This window comes from Dendrobates tinctorius, unplaced genomic scaffold (assembly GCF_039654945.1).
Source record: "Dendrobates tinctorius isolate UK_male_01 unplaced genomic scaffold, ASM3965494v1 ptg000019l, whole genome shotgun sequence".
In the NCBI taxonomy this organism is placed as follows: Eukaryota; Metazoa; Chordata; class Amphibia; order Anura; family Dendrobatidae; genus Dendrobates; species Dendrobates tinctorius.
This window is the reverse complement of record NW_027361687.1, coordinates 26,471,200-26,488,329: the sequence shown is the minus strand read 5'-3', so window position 1 is coordinate 26,488,329 and position 17,130 is coordinate 26,471,200. Positions and strand designations below refer to the sequence as shown.

General features: G+C 44.1%; 1 protein-coding gene across 5 annotated transcripts in view; it reads left to right on the top strand.

Annotated features, from left to right (window-relative positions):
• The window catches only part of CCDC9B (coiled-coil domain containing 9B), a 138,668-nt gene extending 122,191 nt beyond the window's left edge, over nucleotides 1–16,477 (top strand). For all 5 annotated transcript variants that reach the window (XM_073566734.1, XM_073566736.1, XM_073566735.1 and 2 more), the window contains 4 exons: nucleotides 9,323–9,373; nucleotides 10,854–10,953; nucleotides 13,636–13,693; nucleotides 15,870–16,477. In XM_073566734.1, coding sequence (XP_073422835.1) covers nucleotides 9,323–9,373; nucleotides 10,854–10,953; nucleotides 13,636–13,693; nucleotides 15,870–16,166 — 506 coding nt within the window. In that variant the 3' untranslated portion in view covers nucleotides 16,167–16,477. The remainder of the gene's footprint in view (nucleotides 1–9,322; nucleotides 9,374–10,853; nucleotides 10,954–13,635; nucleotides 13,694–15,869) is intronic.
• Nucleotides 16,478–17,130: the final 653 nt, after the last annotated feature.

The following is a 17,130-nucleotide window of genomic DNA, read 5'->3' as shown; positions in this document are numbered from 1 at the left end:
TGTGTGAGTCTCTGGGAATTTTTTTTCGTTCTAACTTTATGGACAGCATACATATCTAGCAACTGAACACTCATAGACAGGAATGGAGTTGTTGCACCAAAGATATTCCAACAAGATGGTATATGTCAAACACTAAAGGCAGCGCTAAGATGTCCAGATGTGGTCATCAAAGGGATGACCAAATACAATTTAGAAAGAGATCAATCATCTGCAATAAAAGAGGGTCCGACAGGGAGAGAGGTTAAATTCTATTAAACTATACAGATCTCTTATGTTAGGTGGAGTAGAGCAAGTCAACATCTGTAAATGTGTAGTATTAAATGGTATTATGGACCTAGTGCAGAAGGAAAATGATGTGAGCCAAAGTGCTGCTGGTTTGGTAGGCTGGCTCTAACTATAATATACCCTGAGGAAGTAAGAATTTCAGATAACCTACAACAAAATAGAAAAAAATATATTTTTAATGTAGACAAAAAAGTACTTAATTTGAGTAAATGTACTGTAGGATGAAAGGATTGAACTGTTTTAATTCTTGTTCTCTTGCTAATCCTGGTACTCTTTGTTAATCTATATATATATAATTGCCTTCAATTATCCGTCATCCACTTCAGGTGGATGTCCCCGAATCCCACAATCCACCGCGCCGTCCGGAAGTACGCCAACCGCCATATTGAAATACCCAAGTGAGGGGTATTTCAATATGGCACCCGCTGTTGGTACCAGGCCCTTCCACAGTACCACCAGCAGGACACTGCCAGGACCCCCTACCGCCGCCAACCCCCCTGCCGCTGCTGGACCTGCCGCCGCCCCCCCGCTGGACCTGGACCCGCCGCTGCCTGCCAACCCACCTCCGTCACAGCCGGCAGGAAAGACCGCGGCCTGCGGCCTGTGCACAGGCCACAAGTCGCGGTGTTTCCTGCCAGCTGGCCGCCACCAGTAACCCCCGCCACTGGACCTGCCGCCCCTGAACCCCCCCGCCGGATCCACCACTGCCTGCCCACCATGTACACACACATGTACACACATGTACATACACACACACATGTACACACACATGTGCATACACACATGTACACACACACGTACACTGTTGTGAACTCATTTTCTGCTCCTCCTTCTGTTCTCCCTCTGGTGGTGACAGGAGGTAGTGAGGTTGGTTTAATTGGTAGTGATCTGCCACCTGATGAGGAGGATAACGATTGGATCTCTGGAGTATCAGACTGGATATAAGACACCCTACACTGACACCCTATCCTGGTGCTGGTGATTCAGTCTGCTTCTCAGGTCTTGGACTTCAGCTCTGTTCCAGTCTTCTCAAGTTAAGTTTGTTTTTGCTATTGTTCACACTTGCTCTTGTTGGTCAATTCAGTTTTTTGTTGTCAGCCAGCCCCTGCTGGGGTTGTGCTGAATTTCCACTCCTATTTATCTGTATTTTGGTCCCTTATTAAATTGGCCTCTTTTTGCTCTGTCTCAGAATATTTCAGAGTGCTGATATAGTGGGAGAAGTCTAGTGACTTCAGGGTTACTTTTGCTATTAGAAGTGTTGGACATTATTTTGGTAGGGTTTTTGTCAGATTGCAGACAGTGTCTTTCCTTTCCTGTCCTTTCTAGTTAGTCGGGCCCCATCGTTTGCTCAGCCTATTTTTCTGCCTGTGTTTGTGTTTTCATCTAGTTTCACCGTCAATACATGTGGGGGGCTGTCTTTCCTTTGGGGTCTGCTCTGGGGCAGTTAGTTTTCCTCTTTTCCTGCTTTAGGCTTATGTAGCTCTCCGGTTGTAACGAGGCATCTAGGATCATAGTAGGTACGCTCCACGACTGCTGCTAGTTGTGTGGTAAGATCAGGGATCTGCAATCTGCATAGTTAAAAACCCCTCTGGCTTTCTGAGACTTGGCTTGTGTTATTTTTTCCTCCTCGGTGACCCATTCATAACAGTACACACACACATGTACACACATGTACTTACATACACACACGTACGTACACACACACGTACGTACACACACACGTACGTACACACACACGTACGTACACACATGTACTCACATACACACATACACGTACTCACATACACACATACACACACACGTACTCACATACACACACACGTACACACACACACACACACACACATGCACAAAAAACACGTACACACACACATACTCACATATACACACGTACTCACATATACACTCACACATACTCACATATACACACACACACGGACTCACATATACACACACGTACTCACATATACACACACACACATGTACTCACATATACACACACGTACTCACATACACACACATGTACTCACATACACACACACACATACTCACATGCACAAGTTGTTATGAATGAGTCACCGTAGGAGGCAAAAACAGAAATACTAGCTAAGTCCAGAAAACCAGAGAAGTTGGCAGCTATCGGATTGCAGACCCCTGAACCTATCAACAACAACTAGCAGTAGCCGTGGGGGGTTCCTACGGTGCCCTAGACCCCTCGATCACAGCCGGAGAACTAAATAGCCTAAAGACAGAAAGGGAAATCTAAACTGCCCCAGAGCAGACCCCAAAGCAATTGGCATCCCCCAACATATAATGACGGTGAAGCAAGATGAAAAAAACACTCACACAGATAGAAAGATAGGCTGAGCAAATGATGGGGCCCAAGCTAACTAAATAGGACAGGATAGAAAAGCTGCTGTCTGCAATCCGCCAAAACCCTATCAAAACAAGAGCCCACAGACTGATAGGGAAAAAAGCCCTGAAGATGCTAGGCTTCAAAAAGACTATATCAGTACTCAGGTATTTTCTGAAGACAGAGCAAAAAGGAATTCAGCTCACCCCAGCAGAGAATGGCAGAAATCCAGAAAAACAAGGCAAAACAAAACCAAAACACAAATGCAAAAAGCAGAGCAGAAAACTTAGCTTTTGAGGAGCAGGAATCAGACTGGTGTCCTAGAATCCCTCTGAGAAATCACCAGCAAGGCAGAAGGGCGTCGGCTGCCTTATATCCAGTCAGCAATTCCAGTCACCCAGTCATCATCATCCTGCTCAGGTGCTTGGTAATCAGCCTCACTACCTTCCTTCACCAGAAGAGGGAGTTCATCAGACCTTAATGGTGAAGGGGAAGATGAACTCACAACAGTACCTCGCCCTTGAGGAGGGGTCACTGAACCCTCATCTACGCCACCAGAGCAATCAGGGTGAGCCCGATGAAAGGCACGCACCAATCTTTTGGCATGAATATCAGAGGCAGAGACCCAGGAATTATCCTCCTGACTATAACCCTTCCACTTAACCAAATACTGGAGTCTCCGTCTAGCCAGACGGGAATCCAGTATCTTCTCTACCTCATATTCCATGTTACCTTCAACCAATACAGGGTCCGGAGGTGCCACCCCAGGAACAACTGGTTCAACAAACCTCTTCAACAAGGACTTATGAAACACATTATGGATTTTAAATGTGACAGGAAGAGCCAAATGAAAAGAGACCGGATTAATAATCTCCAAAATCTTGTAAGGTCCAATAAATCTAGGCTTAAACTTAGGAGAAGCCACCTTCATAGCGATATTTTTTGATGATAACCAAACCATATCACCAACCTTAAACTGGGGACCAATGGTCCTATGTGTAAGGTCCAATAAATCTAGGCTTAAACTTAGGAGAAGCCACCTTCATAGCGATATTTTTTGATGATAACCAAACCATATCACCAACCTTAAACTGGGGACCAATGGTCCTATGTCGGTTGGAAAACCGCTGGGCCTTTTCCTGGGAGAGAGATAACTTATCCACCACTTGGTCCCAGATCTGGTGCATTCTCTCCACCACAGTGTCAACACCTGGGCAGGCAGAAGGCTCCACCTGCCCTGAAGAAAATCGAGGATGAAACCCAAAGTTACAAAAAAAAGGTGACCTCAAAGTGGCAGAACTAGCTCTATTATTTAAAGCAAATTCGGCCAAGAGCAAAAATGAAACCCAATCATCCTGATCAGCGGAAATAAAACATCTCAAATACGACTCCAAGATCTGGCTTGTTCTCTCCATCTACCCATTGGTCTGAGGGTGAAAAGCAGAGGAGAAGGACAACTGAATTCCCAGCTTGGAACAGAAAGTCCTCCAAAATCTAGACACAAACTGAACTCCTCTGTCAGATACAATGTTCTCAGGAATCCCATGCAAGCAAACCACCGGTTGCAAAAACAGGGGCACCAACTCAGAGGAAGATGGCAACTTAGGGAGTGGTACAAGATGAACCATCTTAGAGAACCTATCACAAATCACCCAAATAACAGTCATTCTCTGAGAGACAGGCATATCAGAGATGAAATCCATTGAAATATGGGTCCATGGCCTCCTGGGGACCGGCAAAGGCATCAACAACCCACTAGAGTGAGAACAAGGTTTAGACCGGGAGCAAGTCCCACAGGACTGCACAAAATTCTTGACATCACGAGACAAGGCGGGCCACCAAAAAAACTGACTCACTAGATCTCTAGTACCAAAAATACCTGGATGACCAGCCAATGCAGAGGAATGAACTTCAGACATCACTCTCTTCTTCCACTGGTCAGGAACATACAACTTTCCACTGGGACAATGCTCAGGTTTGTCCTCCTGGAACTCTTCCAGAGCACGTCTCAAATCGTGCGAGATGGCAGAAAGGACTACCCCTTCACCTAAGATGGTAGCAGGCTTGGTCACCACAGGAGAATCAGCAAAGAAGCTCCTAGAGAGAGCGTCAGCCTTGAAATTCTTAGTGCCAGGAAGAAAAGAGACCACAAAATCAAAACGTGTAAAAAACAAGGCCCACCTAGCCTGTCTAGGGTTCAAGCGTTTGGCCGACTCCAGGTAAATCAAATTCTTGTGGTCAGTGAGGACCACGACTTGATGTTTAGCTCCTTCCAACCAATGTCTCCACTCCTCAAATGTCCATTTCATGGCTAACAGTTCCCGATTCCCCACATCATAGTTACGTTCAGATGGAGAGAACTTTCGGGAAAAGAAAGCACAGGGATTCATTTTAGATTTTACAGGATCCTTTTGGGACAAAACAGCTCCTGCATCAATCTCAGAAGCGTCCACCTCTACCTGGAACGGGAGTGAGACATCAGGTTGCCGCAAAATCGGGGCAGAAGTGAATCTTCGCTTCAGCTCCTGAAAGGAAGAAACAGCCTCCGGAGACCAATTCAACACATCAGCACCCTTCTTAGTCAGATCAGTCAATGGCTTGGCAATACTAGAAAATTTTGCTATAAGTTTCCGATAAAAATTAGCAAAACCCAAAAACTTCTGGAGGGCCTTCAAAGAAGTGGGCTGAACCCAATCATAAATGGCCTGTACCTTGGCCGGGTCCATTTCAATAGTTGACGGAGACAAAATAAATCCCAAAAATGAAATCCTCTGTACCCCAAAAAGGCATTTCGATCCTTTGACATACAGGGAATTCTCCCTCAAGATCCAGAACACAGTCCGAACATGTTCCACATGAGAGTCCCAATCCTTAGAGAAGATCAAAATATCATCCAGATAGATAATCAAAAATTTATCCACAAAGTCCCGGAAAATGTCGTTCATGAAGCACTGGAAGACAGAAGGGGCATTAGTGAGCCCAAAAGGCATCACCAGGTACTCAAAATGTCCCTCCGGAGTATTAAACGCCGTCTTCCATTCATCCCCATGCTTAATGCGGATAAGATTATACACCCCCTGAGGTCAAGCTTGGTAAACCAGCAAGCACCTTTAACTCTGGAGAATAGATCCGAAATCAGCGGTAACAGATACTGATATTTAATAGTAATTTTGTTGAGGGCACGATAATCAATACAAGGCACCTAAGGGTGAAGAGGATGGTTTAATATGACCCTTCTCCAACGCCTCCTTAATATAGGATCGCATAGCCTCGTGCTCGGGTACAGATAAATTGAAGAGCCGACCCTTGGGAAATTTACACCCCGGGCTCAGTTCAATTGCACAGTCATAACTCCTATGAGGAGGCAAAGACGCAGACTCATTCTCACTAAATACATCATAAAAGTCCGCCAAATAGTCAGGAACATCATGCGACTGAGAAGAGGTGGAAAAAAACGGAGCCTCACTAAGGGCATACCGACAACCCCAACTCACCACAGACACAGATTTCCAATCCAAAACTGGATTATGAATTTGCAACCAGGGAAACCCCAGAACAATGGTATCATGCAAATTATGCAACACCAAAAATCTACAATTTTCTTGATGGTCTGGGGCGACCCGCATTACCACCTGGGTCCAAAACTGAGGTTTATTTTTCGCCAAAGGAGTAGCATCAATCCCCCTCAAAGGGATAGGCGTCCGCAGAGGTGTCATCGGAAATCCCCAACGTTTAGCAAAATCCAAGTCCATTAGGTTCAGGGCTGCTCCTCAATCCACAAAAGCCTTGGCAGAAAATGTGGACAGGGAGCAGATCAGAGTAATTGCCAGAAGAAACTTAGGTTGAACACCACCCACAGAAAACGTGTGTGCAAAACGTTTCTCTCGTTTAGGACAGACAGAAATAATATGCGAGGCATCTCCACAAAAAAAACACAGCTTATTACGCCTTCTGAACTCCTGACGTTGCTCCCTGGACAAAACTCTATCACATTGCATAGGTTCAGACACTTGTTCAACAGGTGGCAACACCTCTCGTGCAGTCCTGCGTTCACGTAAACGCCGATCAACCTGAATGGCTAATGACATAGAATCGTCAAGACCAGAGGGAACAGGAAATCCCACCATAGTATCTTTTACGGCTTCTGACAAACCCTTCCGAAAGAGAGCTGCCAAGGCATTATCATTCCAGGCAGTAAGGACGCCCACTTTCGGAATTTTTGACAGTACAATTCTGCAGAATCACGACCCTGGCTCAATGCCAACAGGGTCTTTTCAGCCTGATCAATAGCATTAGGTTCGTCATACAACAACCCCAAGGCTTGAAAAAATGCATTCACATTAGTCAGAATAGGATCATCTGGTTTCAAAGAAAACGCCCAATCCTGGGGATCGTCACGCAGCAAAGAGATGACAATTTTAACCCGCTGCACGGAGCTCCCTGACGAGTTAGGCTTTAAGGCAAAAAATAATTTGCAATTATTTTTGAAATTCAAAAATTTAGACCGATCCCCAAAAAACACATCAGGAGTAGGGATCTTTGGTTTAGCAGCATGTGAAGGAGCATGGTAGGCGGAAATTCCCCGCACTTCCACAGCGAGCTGCTCCACACGATCAGACAATTGCTTTATCTCCATTGAGAGAAAAAAAAAATTCCCCCTACGGCCTCAGAGATATAGAGGAAAAAATATACACACTTTTTTTTTTATAATTCTTTCCTGCTATTGAGTACCCTAGGATTTGCGGTATGGCTGGTGATTCTGTTATGAATGAGTCACCGTAGGAGGCAAAAACAGAAATACTAGTTAAGTCCAGAAAACCAGAGAAGTTGGCAGCTATCGGATTGCAGACCCCTGAACCTATCAACAACAACTAGCAGTAGCCGTGGGGGGTTCCTACGGTGCCCTAGACCCCTCGATCACAGCCGGAGAACTAAATAGCCTAAAGACAGAAAGGGAAATCTAAACTGCCCCAGAGCAGACCCCAAAGCAATAGGCATCCCCCAACATATAATGACGGTGAAGCAAGATGAAAAAAACACTCACACAGATAGAAAGATAGGCTGAGCAAATGATGGGGCCCAAGCTAACTAAATAGGACAGGATAGAAAAGCTGCTGTCTGCAATCCGCCAAAACCCTATCAAAACAAGAGCCAACAGACTGATAGGGAAAAAAGCCCTGAAGACGCTAGGCTTCAAAAAGACTATATCAGTACTCAGGTATTTTCTGAAGACAGAGCAAAAAGGAATTCAGCTCACCCCAGCAGGGAATGGCAGAAATCCAGAAAAACAAGGCAAAACAAAACCAAAACACAAATGCAAAAAGCAGAGCAGAAAACTTAGCTTTTGAGGAGCAGGAATCAGACTGGTCTCCTAGAATCCCTCTGAGAAATCACCAGCAAGGCAGAAGGGCGTCGGCTGCCTTATATCCAGTCAGCAATTCCAGTCACCCAGTCATCAACATCCTGCTCAGGTGCTTGGTAATCAGCCTCACTACCTTCCTTCACCAGAAGAGGGAGTTCATCAGACCTCAATGGTGAAGGGGAAAATGAACTCACAACACAAGGACTCACATACACACACACATGTACTCACACACGTACTCACATGCACACACACACGTACTCACATACACACACACAAGTGCTCACATACACACACATACTCACATACACACACACACATACTCACATATACACACACATTTACTCACATCTCCAGCACAGGCCGCAAATCACCATCTTTCCTGCTGGCTGTCACTGCACGGAGGTGAGTGGGCAGGCAGCTGCAGGACACACAGACACACACACACACGTACGTACACATACTCACACACACACATGTACACACACATATGTACTCAGACACACACATGTACACACACACGTACTCACACCCCCCCACACACACAGACACTTCCCTCCCGATGCGATAGCATCGGGCACACCTCTAGTAAGGAAATAATTGTTCATTTTTCTTGTTTGTATATTTTTCTGTCATCTTATTTATGTATACATTTTACAATGACAATGTAAACGGAGTTCTCCCTTATTTTTCCTTTTCCATCTTCCTTCACTTTTCCCTTTCCTCTACTCCTTATTATCCCTATCTACCTTTTTTAAGCCTTTATTGACCAGAGATATTTTTGCTTTTGCAATTTTGTTTTTTGCCCCCCTTCTTCCCAGAGCCATAACTGATTGCCTCTGCTACATACAGGCGATGATCAGATCGCCTGTGTGTAGCAGAAATGCTCACTTGCTATGAGCGCCGACCACTGGGCGGCGCTAATAGCAATCTGACAATGACAACCATAGAGGTCTGCTTCAGACCTCTGATTGTCTTGCCGATCCATCGGTGGCTCGCGATCATGTGATCGGGTCTCCGATGGGCGGAATTTACGACGCGGTTCCAGTAAGTGTGAATTAAATGCCGCAGTCAGAGATTCAGAGAACAGGTTAACAGCCACAAGAGGATCGCGATTCCACCCACAGCTGTTGCGGGCACATGTCAGCTGTATAGATCAGCTGTCATGTGCCCAGAAAGGTGCCGGCTCAGCAACAGAGCCCGCACCAAACAGGTGGAGGCCGACATCGGCGTACTATTACGCCCGATGTCAGTAAGGGGTTAAAAATGTAATTAAAATTATTTGAAAGAACTGTTTTGATTATTTTTGCTTTGTCTTTTAGGAGACCGGGGAAGAAAAATTCAAAATAGAGAAAATGTGATTGAAAATAAAGGTGATAATTTTGACTGATAGCAGTGATGTCTTTGGATATGATATAGAATAGTGTAAAAATCTGAACATCCCAATTTTCCTTTTCCAAACTATATTGAAGGGGCTATAAAAAAATATAAGTGCGTGAAAATCTTCCCACATATTTTACACAAAAGGTAGACTGTCTAATGATTGCCAGTCAGATGAATGGTCATTTGTTGACTCTAAAAAACATATTAAACTGTATCAGATGCAGGCTTGGACTGACCCATAGGAGAACAGGAGAATCCTCTCGTGGGCCCCTCTGCAAGAGTGGTCCACCATTCTCTTATATGAGCAGTAATTGGCACTATATACATGAATCACTATGTACAGACAATGGCTGCAACTTATTTATTCATAATCTACCCCGGTCATTGTTACAGAAATCTGTGATTGAGGATAATGTCACATCTTTATGTAACTGAAAAGTGGGACCCTGGAGCTGGTTACTGGTGGGCCCTTGGCACCCCAGTCCAAAATTGATCAGGAGTGTTGGGCTTTTTCAGCATATGATACCTCCAGTACTTACTGTGTATCTGATCGATCTTAGGCCGGTTTCACACTAGCGCATTTTCAGCGCGCGCACGGCCGGGGGTAGCTCCGCCCCCGATCCGGCTCTCTGCCCGGCGTGCCCGCCCCTTCCTTGTAGCGCCGCCTCCTAGCGGACAGCGGCGCCTGCGATCGGCGCACCCTATCTTTAGCATAGGGTGCGCCGATCGTGCGCAGGCCGTGCGCTAGTTGCGCTTTGACCTGCGCTGCGCACTTTTGACGGTGCGCCGTGCGCGCCAAAATCAAACTTTTTGGATTTTGGCGCGCACGGCGCACCGTCAAAAGTGCGCAGCGCAGGTCAAAGCGCAACTAGCGCACGGCCTGCGCACGATCGGCGCACCCTATGCTAAAGATAGGGTGCGCCGATCGCAGGCGCCGCTGTCCGCTAGGAGGCGGCGCTACAAGGAAGGGGCGGGCACGCCGGGCAGAGAGCCGGATCGGGGCGGAGCTACCCCCGGCCGTGCGCGCGCTGAAAATGCGCTAGTGTGAAACCGGCCTTAATAATACATTTTCATTGGTTGATTATTGGTCAAAACAAATAATCGTTTATTTCGCCGAGGTAGCCTGCGATTGTTTATTGTGGCTGAAAATGTCCGGAATGGCCTAATTTTAAATCATGTGAATATGGAGCCTTAGACCTTGGTAGCACGTGTCACACTCCTACAGTAATCATTTTGTGTCTTTCCTTCTCTCCCGTTAGAAGGGAATATGTTCACATTGCTCTACTGTTTCTTACTGTTCGAATGCAACCTCTCCCGTAGATTATTTTATGAGAACTGATGAGTATCTTATTTTGGGACAATTCCTCTAAATTACATACTTGAAAATCAAACAATGGCTAGAAGATTATCAGATACATTTTATATCAACGGCTTAATCTGTATTTATCTAAGTTGTATTAATTCTCCTAGGTGATAAAAAAGAGATCTGTAATGAAAAGACCCCCATAATGATGAATACCATGAGCAGCAGGGCAAAGGGAAAAGACCGTCTTACTGGGAGAGCCCAAAGGTAGGCACAACTCTTTCTATACAATATATAGTGATGATCACTATATCACACATCCTACCCTCCCTACGCAAGTGACTACTGCACATGACAAAGAGCAAGTCAACAGCACAATCCCAGAATGATCTAGAAAGTTGAAACAGAGCTTGCCTGTTCATCACCCAGTTTTAACCCTCCTCCACAACTGTTTGTCAGCTGATACATGCTTCCCAAACCGTGTTGTGGATGACCTAACTAATAGGCTGAAACTATTTCTGCTCAATATTAATGTTACCATATTAATTATAATTATTTCATAATAATATTAATTGTATCACTTAATATTAGGCAGAATTAAGTATGCTGACACCCCCTATATACAGCATGACCCCACACACAGCCCCCCTAATTGCCATATGAGCCCACACCCAGCCTCCTATATACAAACTGAGCCCCCACATATGCCCCTACATACAGTATCAGCTCCCATATGGCTACTCTATATACAGTATGATCCCTCACATAGCTCCCTGTATTTAGTGTGAGTCCCCACATAGGCTCCTATATACAGTATGAGCCCCCACATAACCTCTCTATATAAAGTATGAGCACCAATATAGCCTCATATATACAGTATGAATCCCCACTTATCCTCTCAATATAGAATGAGCCCTCAGATAACCCCCTATATACAGTATGACTCCCACCTAGCCCCTGTATACAGTATAAACCCCACATAGCCTCCTATGTACAGTATAAGCCCCTCCTCCACCAATGTATTCACCACTGTCTGCATCCTGAGCGGATGGACAACAGGTGAGGGCATGGTACGGCCCGTGGGCCATTGTTTCGGCTCTTCAGCTGCCTCAGTCTGCAGGCCGGACTGGAACAGCCAAAGGGACAGATTTTTTTTGCTATTGATATGAAGCCAACTTCTGAGTCGGAATGTGCAGAAATTTTGCAGCTCTCTACTGGTGTCCCAAAGAGATTTCAATAAAAAAATTTTTACATAATTTTTAGCCATGTTTTTTGCGATTATTCGGAGAATGGTAGGTCCTAATAAGCCAAAACTGAATGCATTTGTATTCTATTTTTGGCAAACACATTAAAAAATTAAACAAAAAACCCATAAAAAAAGAAACAATTTTTCTTACCTTCCTCCAATCCCATGACGTGCGGCGCCCTCTTCTATAGCCTGCACCTAACTTTTGCGTGCCTCCCATGGGCAGCGCATGTCACTGCTATGCTCCACCCTTAATGCGCATGCTGACATCAACTTCTGGCCTCTGATTGGCGTGTACTGCCAGCAGGTCTCTGCGCTGCAATACACTGATGTGCTTTCTAGGACACCCATCCAGCTGAAATAAGCTGTGTCGTCAGCGGTCCCCCATCCTACACTGATCCTGATCATTACACGCCTGTGAGGAAGTGCAATTAACACCAAGGGTGCACTGAGCAACTGTGCTTGGTTTGAACAGTCATTCTGTACTAAAAGATTCCTTTGAATGCCACTTGGTAACAGCTACACAGAAACATGCAATTGAGTCCGATTTTTGAAAATGGCCATCAGCAATGTGAAAACATTAACATTTTTGCATGTAGACTACAGGTTGCCAAGTGGCTTTAAGAAAGCAACATGTGAATTCTAAAGCTGACATTTATTACAGTCTAGAACTGTACAATTCAATTACATTTAGAATAACGTGCAGTTCTCCGCTCTCTCTTGCCAGATAATTAGCAATATGTTTTGTGCTGCTCACAGCCTGGTGTAGCTAACAATAGAAGTCATTGGGTCTCAGTGGGGCGTTTGTGCGTTCCTTGGGGTGTAAATGCTGGGAACATAACAAACAAGTGGCATTCAGCGCTCTTCTATTGAATGAGCAATTTTCTAAACTTGGCGCTTATCATCACTTAAATCTTTCTTTTCCTGAGCTCTGTGAATGCTCAAAAATGTGGTGCCCTACTGAAATAAAGGTGACAGTTTTCTTTCACATCATGGGCTAAAAATAAAACCTATATTTTTTTTTTAGCCAGACGTACTGCAGCTTGTGAAATAATCATTCTAAAAATCTCTGAAAACACACATTTTATAAAGCCAGTTTGCAAAAATAAGATTTTAACATGGCTCACAGCCTATCTCAATCTGATTAAATACATACAGCTTAAGGCACTTTTTCAAGAGTGCAAATCTATACTATTGTAATTAAAAGGTCTACTGAATTCTGATCTGCCTATGCAGAGCTCAGCAGTTGAATTGAGTTTTTCATTGGCTGCTGTGTTCTGCATAGGAGATTACAAATTTCTCGATATGATGAAATGAGCTTTGTCATCTCGGTGGCTACCCATGCACAGCTCAATAGATGATGATAAACTCATCTTGACTGCTGCACTCTGCATAGGCAGATCAGAATTCAGTAGACCCTTTAAAACTGACCATAAGGGAAGAGGCAGTAGATGTAGGAGTTTGCCTACCTTGTGCGGGAAGTTGGAGGTTAGGGGCCAGGTTCTAGCCAGAAACCACATCATCTATGAGAGTCAAGAGAAATCAATTCCATCTGAGACAGATTGTGGATTCAATTGCTTACTGTTCCTTAGGTCCAACCTTGTTTTTCTATCTTGGTTAAACATTTGGATGATCTATAGATTTACCTATACATTGGAAAAGTTCAAGAATAACGCAACTGATGGTCAAATTATTCCTTGTAGATGGTATAGCATAGAACATGAAGACATTTCCTATTTGCCAAAGGACGTTCCTTTACAAGTAAGTCACAATGTGATTGGGTTCTTCAGATGTATAATGATTTTGGAGAATGAAAGTAGAAGGTAAATTTAAAAAAAAATCACTGATTTTTCTTTGACGAGAAGTCCAAGCAGTATTCCCAAAACCAGTAACTCTCACACCTCCCTAGTGTTTTTGCAAAAGCAAATATTACTAAAATTTGGCACCAAATCCATATCCATTCTCAGTCAGAACTATGGAAATGTAGTAATTGTTTCACTGTTGTCACGCGTAAAAAGCAGAGGTTACAGCCAAGATGCCCGTACATGCTCCAAAGCTGTTGGCCACACAAGCTGACAGCTATCTTTGCTGACTCCACTGTACACCACTCTGAGTTCTCGATTCATCTTATTTCCTTGGAGAATAAAAGAATGATTTCAAACTGACCAATAGTAATCCTCTTTTCCCCTGACATCGCTTGCTGTACACAGTTCTGCCTTTCGTTGCAGCCGGACATCACTTTTGTGTCCGGCATCCTTGGTCCAGTATCACCTTGGTGTCTCTGTTGGTTCCTGAGTCACATAACTTCAGAAAGTCTTGTGAGGCCTTGGAAGTGACAGAGTTGCCCAACAGATCTCATGGCTCATCTCTACCTTACATTGATTGGAATTTAGCAAAAAAATTTTCATTTGTTGATGACATACAGAATCTGGAGTGGATAACCTCTGTGTTTAATCAATGGACTCTATAGACATTTATCGGTGCAAGATTATGGAACTATGAATGAGGCCTTACTTTAAAATCTTTTCTTTCTTAAGGCTATGTGCCCATGTAGCGTTTTATTCCAGACACTAAAAACCGGACTGCATCCCAGAAATCGCGCGTTTTTTTCCACACGATTTCACCGCGATTATGTTCGCGATTTTGCCGCGATTTTCGCGTGCGATATTCAAGCACTTTCCAAGCGATTTGAAGCATCGCTTGGAAAGTGATTGGCAGGTTGTTCACACTCGTCAAACATAGTTTTTGACAAGTGTGACCAGCTTTTTCCTATTGAGGCCGCCTATGCGGCATCAATAGTAAAAGATAGAATGTAAAAAATAATAAAAAAAATAAAAAATCGGGGTATATTTACCTTCCGACGTCCCGCGCTGCATTCCCGGGCCTCAGCGTTCCCAGTAATGCCTTGCGAGACCTGTGATGACGTTGGTCTCGCGTTTCTATACCGATCTCGCGAGACCGCTATAGTCACGCGAGACTACGTCATCACAGGACCTTGCCGGAAGGCATTACTGGGAACGCTGAGGCCCGGGAATGCAGCGCGGGACGCCGGAAGGTAAATATACCCCGATTTTTTATTTTTTATTCTTTTTTTTTACAGGGGTATGGTACCCAGGGCCTGGAGGACAGTCTCCTCTCCTCCACACCGTGGGTACCAACCGCACATGAGACGCTTAACTTCCCGCATGGTGGGCATAGCCACATGCGGGAAGAAAGCGATTCTCATGCATTCCTATGGGTGCGGAATCGCGGCAATTCTTTGCGATTCCGCACAAAAGAATGACCATGCTGCGATTTTTTCCGCGATGCGATTCCGCTGCGGAAAAAAGCGCAGCATTAGCACAGCATGTGCGGAATGCCATAGGAATGCATGGGGGGCGTTCTGTACACGATTTTTAAACGGTTTCGCAGCGTTTTCGTGCCGAAAATCGCGTCAAAAACGCTTAAAAATCACTACGTGGGCACACAGCCTAAAGGGTAAATATTGGTAACTGCTCCACCTTCCAGATCTCCACTAGAACTAATAAATTTTGGAAAACCCCTGCTTCCTGGCATAAACAATAAACAAACTGAGCATTACTCACCCTTCCCTGGGTCCATTGTTGAGTCTCCACCACTGGTCCTGTTGTGTATTATTTTCTGATGCAGCCAATCAGTGAGCTCAACTGCTCTGCCCAAATAGACAGCATGGGCCACTCAGAAGCTCTGAGCTCAACGATTGGCTGCAGCTATTTGTGATGTGACGTCAGCAGCTACAGGGAGCAGCTGCGAAGACTTAGTGCTGGACCTGTAATGGTGAGTAAAATATACAAAATATACTAAAAAAACTGCTCCTAGGGATAGGAGTTTTTGAAAACCCTTCAACTGAGCTAAAGCGTGCATTATCTTTTTACATTATCCTTTTATCTTTTTATTTTTTTCTCTCTGTATTCCGCAGAAAAGTCTCCATGATGAAATTACCGTTAAACATTCAGAAGAGAATTTCAAAGAAGATGGATTTTTGAACACAAAAACACTTAAAGTTCCCATCCAAAATACTTTATTGGGAAACGAAGAAAAAATAGTTTTTGCAAATGAGAAATTACTGCTGGAAAGTAAACAGGATGTTCCATTTCATGGGAAGAAAATGGAAGTAACAAGCGATGATCTAATCTCCGAGGGTCGAGAAATGATAGAATATCTGTCTGTGCTGGGCAGCGACAGCGATCCTGGTGAGAACTCAGCAAGAACATGAACAAAGAAGCTCACCATCTCAGTCAGAAAAGATGCAAGGTGCTCTCTTCGAGGGGTCGTCAGCTTAGAAAAATAAAAATGTTTATATATAGCAGAAGAAAAGTCCGATAAACTCATCAAGCAATAGGCAGACTACTGTTCATCAACATCCACTGAGCGATAAAGATCTGGCCAGAGATGATCACCAACTTGTCACAGAAAGAATAAACAATGTATCACAATATTACAATATGAGCTTTCCATTTTCAGTGTAAACAAAGAAGATCCGCAGCTCTCCAAAACTGATCCAAAAGAATAAAAGTTTATATCCTTGTACTGTTTTTTCTTTCATCACATTTTGGAGTTTGGATGTTCCTTGGACGAGTACATAATACATTGTCCTGCTGTGTTATGAAAAATTATTTTTTTATTGTAAAATCCAGATTTTATTTTAAAGGTAGTTTTACTGATATCGAAAAAAAATTACTTTGACACACAAATGACCAATAGGCCATCAGCTTGTAGGAAATCCTGCTTAGTATAACTCTTAATGAATATTCAGCTCATAACACCAGGTGCACACGTTCAGTATTTAGTCAGTAATTTACATCAGTATATGTAAGCCAAAATCAGGAGTGGGTGATAAATACAGAAGTGGTGACGGGTTTCTATTATCCTGATTGTTCCACTCTTGGTTTTGGCTTATACATAGTGAGGAATTAAATCAGAAGGAAAGAACCAGTGCAGAGACGTCCAGGATAAGATGTGGTAAAAATACAAACCTTTATTAGGCTATGTGCCCACGCTAGCGTTTTTAAACGCTCAGGAAAAGGATCCCCTTCCCAGAAATCGCGCGTCTTTTTCTGCCAGTTTTTTGCGCGATTTTTTACGCGTTTTTGACGCGTTTTTGACACGCAATTTCTGGGATCATTGGGGATGGCTAAAAACGCTCAGCAATGCGGGAATTAATGAGCATGCTGCGTTTT